This window comes from Teleopsis dalmanni, chromosome 2 (genome assembly GCF_002237135.1).
Source record: "Teleopsis dalmanni isolate 2A chromosome 2, ASM223713v2, whole genome shotgun sequence".
Taxonomy (NCBI): Eukaryota; Metazoa; Arthropoda; class Insecta; order Diptera; family Diopsidae; genus Teleopsis; species Teleopsis dalmanni.
In genome coordinates this window covers 140632010-140642156 of record NC_051847.1, presented here as the reverse complement: position 1 = coordinate 140642156, position 10147 = coordinate 140632010, and the positions used below count along the sequence as shown (strand labels likewise).

General features: G+C 25.3%; 1 protein-coding gene across 1 annotated transcript; it reads left to right on the top strand.

The window, feature by feature from the left end:
• Positions 1–9071: 9071 nt before the first annotated feature.
• LOC119685771 lies at positions 9072–9711 on the top strand. The gene is made up of 3 exons (XM_038100148.1): positions 9072–9179; positions 9242–9466; positions 9533–9711. The coding sequence occupies exons 2-3, from the start codon at positions 9280–9282 to the stop codon at positions 9670–9672; spliced, it is 327 nt and encodes a 108-aa protein (XP_037956076.1). The 5' UTR covers positions 9072–9179; positions 9242–9279; the 3' UTR covers positions 9673–9711.
• The last annotated feature ends 436 nt before the right edge of the window (positions 9712–10147 follow it).

The window sequence follows — 10147 nt, the reverse complement described above, 5'->3', positions numbered from 1 at the left end:
TGAACTATAAACAATAAGTAATAAATACGTGTTTAAATTAAATAATATAAAATAATTAAATATTAGAAGTAGATGAATCAAACAATAAATAGATCAAGATTGTATTATGTGCACATTAGATAGCTAGTTATGGATTATTATAAAATAATTAAATATTAGACGTAGATGAATCAAACAATAAATAGATCGAGATTGTACTATGTGCACATTATATAGCTAGTTATGGATTATTATATATTAATAGTTTTGATGGAAATAAGCATTTAAATCGTCTATCATATGTGGCTTCGTCATATGGTAGCTACCTCATTATTGGGATAGGGTGGAATAATAATATATCTGTGTAATTTTTACAATTTTTCGGATAACGTCTGCGAAAAACGGTGTTTTTAAGTCACGATGAATGTCATAGTTTTAGATATACTATTCAGCGTTAATGATAGCCCTTAATATTTTTGATTGCAGTGTTTGCATTATTTGTATATTGGATTTGCATTTGGATTTGTGCCCCATATTTCGGCTCCATATTTCTTTATTGAAGTGATTACTGTTTTATATTCTAGGAGTTTATTTTCCACTGTTAATTACATTACTTTTAGCTTTGATATGGTCTATCCAAGCTATCTATAGTAACACCAAGATTTTTGGCTTTGTGTGAATAAGAACAAATGCTTTATTATTGTCTATTATCTGAATTGATATTTTTTCCTTCTAATTGTTACTTAATTAGAACTTTTTTTGTTACGACAAATGTGAAATCAATATTTTATTTTAACGGAAGAGAATTTGATCCTTCTTTCTTCATATTTCCAGCTAAAAAATTGTATGAAACATGTTATTAGTTGACTTTAAACAAATTTAAAAAATAACTTTAAATTAATAAAGTAGTTGCTTTTAAAGTGAATGCAATTTATTTCATTCACACATACGTTTATGAAATAAATCTATATCCATAAAAATTAACGACTTAGTGTGTAGTGGTCTGGAGTAATCTAAAGTATGATTAGATCATATTTTATAAATATGAAGACAACACTACAGTTGCCGACTATGGAGAACACTGCAGAAATACAATTACTGAAGTTTGGTAACATAAACTATGTTATTTCGGCTTGAACAATACGTGGTATCAACAAGATTTACTTTGAGAAAAGTAAACTGGACACGAAGGTTATGCATATCTCTTGACACAATCAATTTATTAAGAGAAAATCAATGTCCTTATATTCTCCAATGTGACTTGATCATAAAGTTCAAACGATATAAATCCATTGTAGTTTTTTCTTTGAGATTATATTAAATTATTTGGTTTAATTCAATATATCACAAACAAAATGAAAAATTAATATTTTAATTGATTTTAATAAAAATAAGTAGAGATTTATGTAAAAAAGTGATCAAATATATTGATATGCCAAAATCGTATCCTTAGAAAAATTCAAAGGTTATTTGAATAAATGAGTTTTTATTTAAAGATGTCATGAGCGAATAACAAAACAATCGACAATAACAAAGAAAAATTATATTGAGATCTTGTACTGTTTTATTTTTATTGTTTTACTATAAATACTACATATCATATATTATATTTTCACTTATAACATAGATTTATGACATTTTCGGTTAGTTAATCTGGATTCAATTTAGATTTACTCTCGCTCTGTCGTATTTTATTGTCTATTCGAACATTTTTAGAGTAATCTAACATTTTCTTAGTCATGTTAGTAAACATTTATATTATTTAGAAATACATATATCGAATCAAATCACACTTTATTTGTCAAGTCACACAAATAATAATTTGTTATTTTCAAAGTAATCTTGCTACTCTGCCAAATATGTAGAGTTTTATAAATTAATCTCGACTGTTATAAATTTTGCTCCAGATTAACCAATCGATAAAATAAAATTTCACTAAACGTGAATCTTGATTGAAAAAGCTACTCCAGATTGACCAATCGAAAACGCCATTAGTATAGATTTTGTATGAAAAATGACACATATTGCTCGTATACATCGAGTTAAGTACACTAGTCTAAATATAACAATATTTTTGTTAAATGGCTTATAAAATCGTTGTAATTTTCGACAATTTAATTTTGAGTTATTAGAATTTGAAAAAAGTTGAAAAGAAATATATTATGCGTTTTTTGTTTCTAATCATAGTTACAATTATTTGATGCTTATTTGATTATTAATCCTCCTCTCACATCGATTTAGTAAATTTTATATATATCTTAACTTCTGTTTTGGATGGGTGAATAACTCATAATAAAGCTATGTGTCAAATTAAACTTTAGTATTAAATTATATTAATATATAATTATATAAAAATAAATGTACTTAACATACATAGAATGTTGATACTAAATGATTTTAGTATCAATTTATCTTGTCATTTATTTTTCAAGATTAAGTGAATTACTGACTGCTATTGTTATCTGTTTTTTCAATCTCGTCTTCAGTAGATATATTCGTATAATCCAGTACTTGAAAAAACTACAAATGAGTTCGCCCCACAGTCAAAAGGCAAATAAAATATGTTAGTATAATTGCTTTTACACCAAAGTCAATTCATTTAAATCGCTATAATATAGCAAAAATACAAACTTAGTTGAGGAAGTGTATCCTTTTTCCAAATTAACCGCATATATATACGTTTATTATAGTTAATTGAGTTATGCCTGAAAGTTGCTGTCAGTTGCAATGTAGCTAATTGACACATCACTTTCAGATGGTACACTGCGATTCTTGATGAATGTGCTCTGAAAGGAAACCACTTACAAAAAAAAAATTCACACATCTATATATATTTATATATATATATATATATATATATAATATGTATAAATATATATATATGGTATAAAAAGAAAGATCCGCAAGTTTATGCCCACAAACATGTACATATTGCGTCTATGGTTTTATGGTTAAGCAATTTTCTCGAGTGTTTCTTGGTGTTGCTGTTGTGAATTGTAAATTAGTAGAAATGTTGAATAACAAACAACAAAACCAACAAGTAAAGCGATACTGACAAGTGGAATATCCTTTTATGCACTCTTAAGCAATCACTTGATAGAAAATCAGCTTTTATTAAGTGTTCACAAAAGCAACAAGGCGCTTTGCTCCTTTTCATACATTTTATTGCCTATTTTGATACTTTTCTATCAGCTCATCGAATATGTGTGCGGAATAAGAGATGAGATATATATTTCTGAAAAAATTTATTCAGTTTGATTTTAAAGAAAATCAACTAAATAAAGTTTATTAAAAATACAGAAATACTGTGAAAATGCCAACACAAACGCATAAATTGCGGAACATGAATTAAGAATATTCTTATTTTGTAAAAACACAAAGCAAAACTCAAACGTATTCTATATGCTTAAAAAATTGTATCATTTCAATATAAATATATACATGCTATATACATATACTCTAAACACCTTGTTGGCAAATGTAAACTTTCTATTTAAAATATTAAAATACCTAAAGTAATTTGTTAGCAGAGCAAAAGATGCACAGGACATTTAATTCCTTTCAATGCAAAGTATAAAGAAGTAGGGACTCACATTGAAATTGTAAACAAGATAAACAATTTAGAATATTTTTGCTAAGTTTTCGTATTTGCATTTCTTGAATCTGAACAGGAGTCTTGAAAACGATATTAATGACTTAAAAAACATAAATAATTTGCATTTCAAATACGATTTCGCAAGAGAGATGATGGGGGTACAAAACTACTTTAATGAATCATCCGTCCCACGATGAATTTTCCACAAACAACCTAAATTTTTGAATTGCATTTTAATGAACTCTGAAATGAGTTTTTTAACTGAGTAATTTAATGCACAATTGAAGTAAAATAATATTGATTTATATAAAACTGTCTAATCAAGAAAAAAAAACGAAATTAGAATTAGTTTAGTTATTAGTTGCATCACCTGATTTATTAGAACTACTTCTACAAAAATAAATACAACTTCAAAACTTGATTTATATGTATATGTAAAGATTCCTAGTTTAAATTTAAAATGGAAATATTTTAACTAAACAATATTTAATAGTTACTAAATATTGTATGGTTATACTAACCATACAATGGATAAAACACACTGTTAATACAGTATTCGACGTTTGCTTGCCAAAGTAACAAATTTCTTAAGAAAACTAACATATGATATTCATATTGTTTATAAACTACTGCATGGCCTTATAAGATATATCATTTACGATTGCAAAAAAAAAATTTATCTTAACTTACTTTACCCAAGACTAAGTACAACAAGTAATTCAAACATTTTTTTACTCGGACCAAATTTGTACCAAATCTTACGAGGACTAACTACCATAAATAATTCAAATATGTTTTTAACTGTAACAGATCAAATTTAACAGTTTTTCGCTCCCAACTAAATTAATCCTCAGGTAACACAAGTTTTCAACAACACACAGATTATTTAAGAGACTACCGAATACTCTGAAATACAATCACATTTATAAGATCATTACCTCATGAGGTGTTAAACAAAATACGTAATATTTGACTGAGTTGAGGCTATGTTTCTTAGTTTCATATCAGTTTTATTAACCCATAAATTGTTTTGATATTTAATTGTCAATAATTTTACATCATGGCTGAATAAAATGTATTTGCAAGAATTTGCATTTTTAAATCCTATAATAGTCTATTAATCTAATATTGTTTAAGATCTATTAAAATACATAACAAAAGGTTATGTTTATGTACTATTCTGAATCCTTTATATCGATATAATAAAAAAAATATGTTGATAGAAAAACAAATCTAAACTAATTCAGATATGATATGAAACATGATTACAATACAAATATTTAATGTTATATAAATATATCTTTAAATGTTATATAAAGATTCAATATATTTTGGTCACCTTTTCTCACCGACCAGATAGAACTGTCATCCATTAAACTAAAACAGTTGGCCATTTTAAAAATGTAGTCAATGTGGTTCACTTACTTAAATATGGGACTCATGCCTATCAGAGTTGTTCGTATACTGACCATTGCGCTCGATTCAGAAATCCTTCTGATCTGCTAAGAACAAAGCCAATCTGTGGTATAACAACTGGCGTTAAACATTAAACATGTACATTATATACATAATTTACATTTAGTGTATGGTATATAATGTATACACTAAATTATAGTAATATAATATATATTATAAAATAGTAATATTTTATATAATGTATGGTGGAATGGTAAACAGTAGTGACTATACGAATTAAATATTTTAAACAGAGTTTTGGAGTTAAAATTCCTATTAAATAATAATTAATATAAATATTTTTAATCACTAATTTAATTTTATTTAATTATTGGTTTTACTGTGACTTTTATTACTGTTTTTATTAACATATATGGTTATGTTTCGCAAATTGCCTCAGTTTTCCTCTCACAATATGTTTGTTTATAAAATGGAATTACTTAAAATATTTATTAGTATAGCACTTCATTACAAATACAAATTTCAACATCATTGCTATTCTAAAGCCTATTAGCACTTAACCAAAAATTAATAACCCAAATCATTTTTATGGCCAACATTATTTTGCCACATACTCGAATGTGACATTGAATATTTATGTACGTCACGAAAACATTCACATAAATTTAACAATATAAAAACGTTAATACTAAATTAAGTTGACTTAATAATATAATATATTAAAGATAATCGAATACATACACATACGCATCCGTATATATACATACATACGTATATGTAGTTTTATATTTGTAACGCATAAATAAAGGCAAGTAATAATATAACTTAAAGTAGATTAAATGTAAATCTTATCTTGAGGACACATAAATCAGTTTAAATTCTTAAAAATTGGCAATAAATAACTTTACGTAGTTAATGTACAATATCTTTTTATATATATAAATATAAGCACCAAATTTATACAAAGGATATATTATTTAAGTTTGAATTTGACAATATGTTGTATAATTTAGTAGAATTGTTTACATTTCTTGCTACGTACATTAAATAATTAGTTATAGATAATATATAAAAATCTATGCAATATAAAAATTAAAATTTAAAAGCCAACTTACTAATTTTTATTTTGTTTCATAGAAGGCTTTTACAACATAAATAAAAATAATAACCACTTAAAAAAATTAAGTTTAAGAGTCTGAAGTCTAGATATTAAGTAATATCTATCTTCATCAATCAGTTTGAAGTTTTCTTATCTGGTCTTTATATGGAAAGCATAACAATTAACTGCACCGCTCTAATATATGGGAAGCTAGGTAAACCACTAGTGGTTTAAAAATCTATTGATATTTTGTTGTTCGAAATAAAAATGGATCACATAATTTGGAAGTACCATGTCCACAAAAATCACAAGTAATCATTTAAAAACGTTTATAGTTGTATTGGCATTATCGTTTTTAAGTTTCTGTATATGTATATGTAGATTAAATGAGATTTTAGTCTAACCATCTCTACCTTCCCTACTTTTTGAAAAACAATTTATTCAACAGTAATGTTATAATTGTAATAATAATATTAAAATAATAATTAATTAGGTAAAGCATTAAGATTATAAATGGTAATACAACAACTGCAATAAAATTTATTCTGACTAAATCAAATTCGTTAGTTGATTATTTAGTTTTATTAAACTTGAATAAGAAATGCCAGATATATTATGTTATTTCATCATAACATATTCACTATGCTGTTTATTATGATGAATGGTATTAAATATCTTGAAAAATGCATACAAATACTACTACGAATTAATAGATATAATTAATTAACGTTGATATTGATCACAATTGAGGCATTGTTACTTACAACTGACGTATTCACTACCTACTTTAACTTGATAAATACTATATCATGATAAGTTACTTAACTATTGTGATAAATCTTTACCAATTTCGTAAATTTACAACTACGAAGATAATTTACATCGATATTAAACGAGTTTGAAGCATTTCTATGTAAAATTCGCTAGAAATTTCAGACTACAGACAGTTTTTAATTGTTTAACCAACAGAGTGAATAAAATATGCAAAATAATTTAACTTATGCTTTTAGCTGATTTATCACAATTCGTTTAGTAAAAGCTCCAATAATAAACGCAAAATTTTTATTATTTATTATAATAAATCAACATAATTGAGATATAATATTATTTTAACTTTGCATATTAATTTCTTCAAAAGAATAATCATAAAAGAAAAATTATTATTTAAAAATTATTTTTGTCCTAGAACAAGGAATTTATTTCAAATGGAAAGCAGATCCCTAGTAAGGAAATATTCAAATTAAGAAAAGAAATTTTTTTTTAGTCTGACCTGAGCATACGACTGTTTCAGTTTTCATCAAATATCTGTTATCAGTAGTATTTCGAAATATCTATTGGTTTAACTGTCATTAAATAATTTTTAAACTGTCAGTATCGGAAATTGAACCCTTTTAAATTTCAACAATATATATATTCTGGTGGAACTAATCCTTAGGGTTCCCTCAATCTCACAGTATGTCGCATGACAATCTTGCATTACTCGTATCGCACTTTTGACAATAAGTCTAAGGTAGGTTCTGTTTAATAATGTCAAACTTTCGAATGGAAACGTCAGATGACACCTGACAACAATCAGTGTTGTCAAAGTTTAAAATATAAAAATATGACCCTCGTAACATCCAAAGCCCACATATCCCTAATTCAAGTACTTAAATTTTGATAAATTCTATCTTCATAATACCGAGGAAATTTCCAAAACAAATCCAAAAAAAAATATTGTTTGAGTCTTATTCAATTTGCATTCTTGGGCAGCCAAGAATTTCTTAGAACTCTAAGAAATAAAAATATATAATTATACAATAAAAATTATTATTAATATAAAAAATTGAACATTTATTATGAAACTTATAAGTTTCATAATAAAGAAAGAAGAAACTTATAAGTGAACGGTTAAAAAAGTAAATTAATTAAATGGCACTGCTAATCTAAATGTCAATAAAGTCTTGTTTTAAGTCAACTTAATTAAGTTTAAGTTAAAATCATTTAATTTTATATTTCAACATTAAATTGTTTTATTATTCATTTTAACTATACTTTTCTCTTTAAACTTATTGGCTTTAAGTGCAAAAATTTTTTACCCTATCAAAGCATCGTTAAATTTTATAACTTATACGCAGCGTTGAGTCCAAAATAAATAAAATTTATTTAACTGTATTTATCAAAGCGTTTTAGCTTGATTTTGGTAAATAAACCGAATTGTCTAATCTTTTGCGTTCCCACACTCAAATATTTTATTTGGTAAATATAATTTGCTATTTCCTATTTGGTGAAAATCACATTATTTAAGCGCTTTTCTAATGGCCTATTAAATTAATAATTTATCGTCTGTGTCTGTGTCTGTGAATGTGTGTGTGCCTGTGCTTGTGTCTGTGCTGTAGTGTAAAATAACCCAGTAGTCCGTTTGGTAAGCACATGAAAAAGGTATGCATGACATCATGTTTACAAAGGAATGTGAGAAGTCATCATACTAAAAGAATGTACTGGTAATGTATCATGTCATGCGGCTAGCGAAAAAAAAACCCTTACTCTTCGTGAAATTAACCGAACGACAGATATTTTTTTGTCATATTTGTTGTTGTTGTATTCCTTAAGGAAATTTCTATACAATTATTCGAGCATGCTCAGTATTCGTGTGCATTTAAGTGCGGAGCGTTTAATTTTTCGGTGCGGATCGATTTTGTGAATTTTTGGTGTCTTGCTAAATTTATTAAATTTAATAAATTAATAAACGAATATTATAAACGAATAAACAAAAGAAATTTATAATATATTGTGAATTTGTGTTTAACAATATTAATTATTGTTTTTCCTTCGGAATTCCAGTGTAAGTTGAAATTTAAATTGAAAACATTTTTTTTGATTGCGCTTTATATACCTGGCGTGTTTTTTAAAAACTATATTTATTATTTCTGTTTCAGTCTACAGTTCTTTTGCTGTTTCCAGTTTATTTACTGGAATATTTATTTATTATTTTAATAATAATTGTTATTATTTAATTATTTGTTTATATTTTAATTTAAGTTGTTAGTTATTATTTCTCAATTTCTCAAAATCAGGACGCGATACTCAAGGAGTTGAAATTAGTAAAAGGTAACATTACTAATTTTACTAAATAAAATAAAATTATTTATGAGAATCCCTTTTTTTTACAGAAAGTAACATTGACGTTATAGCAAAATTCCACACACTCATGAACATGATGGAAAAGAGAAGCGATACAGCAGTTTCTGATAACTGCTTTCCTATTCAACCGGAGGGAATAAAAAAAAACTTACATCGAATCATCGATCGAACGTTAGTTTTGGAGTTAAATTATGATGGAATTGGCACCAAAAAAGCATTTAAGGAATTTAAATTCTTAAATGCTTCAATATTCGGTATAAAAAAATTGATGCATATATATAAATAAATAAATAAAACTAACAACTTATTTTTCTTTACAGAAGCCTTGCAAAAAGATGGCTATACAGAAAAGGAGTATATTTCGGATATACGAATAGCCATAAAGAATGTTAAAGGAATTCATTATAAACAGCAGTGCAACGACCGGAAGAAGCGCAGAGTGGAAGAAACCAGCAAATAATTTTTATTTATTTATTTAATATTTATAATAATAAAAAAAACAAAGAAAAAATACAAAAAAAAATTAAAATCTATAATTATAATATCAATAAATATTGTTTTTGTTAATTTTATTTATTTATATTAAAAAAAAATTAAAAAAAATTTAAAGCAAAAAAAATTATAATTTATAATATTGTAATTTTTATTTATTTATATTAAAGAAAAAATTAAAACAAAAAAAATTAATAATATTTATATTTAAAAAAAAATTCAAACCAAAAAAAATTATAATCTATTGTTTTTGTAATGTTTATTTATTTTTCTAATAAATTAAAACAAAAAAATATATTGTTTTTTTATTTTTTTTATAAAAATTTACATATTTTAGAATAAAAATATGTAAAATGCAAGAACATTTAACATCCTTACAACCTACTGACTTCGTAAGCTACAAAAGAAGGTGACCACCTTCTTTGGAAGCAGGTCGTAAGGCA

Excerpts from the sequence above, each read along its gene's own strand:
- LOC119685771 (XM_038100148.1), top strand. The coding sequence starts at position 9,280 with ATGAACATGATGGAAAAGAGAAGCGATACAGCAGTTTCTGATAACTGC. Across the intron at positions 9,467-9,532 it reads CTTAAATGCTTCAATATTCG|AAGCCTTGCAAAAAGATGGC; the intron begins GTATAAAAAAAT and ends TTTTCTTTACAG.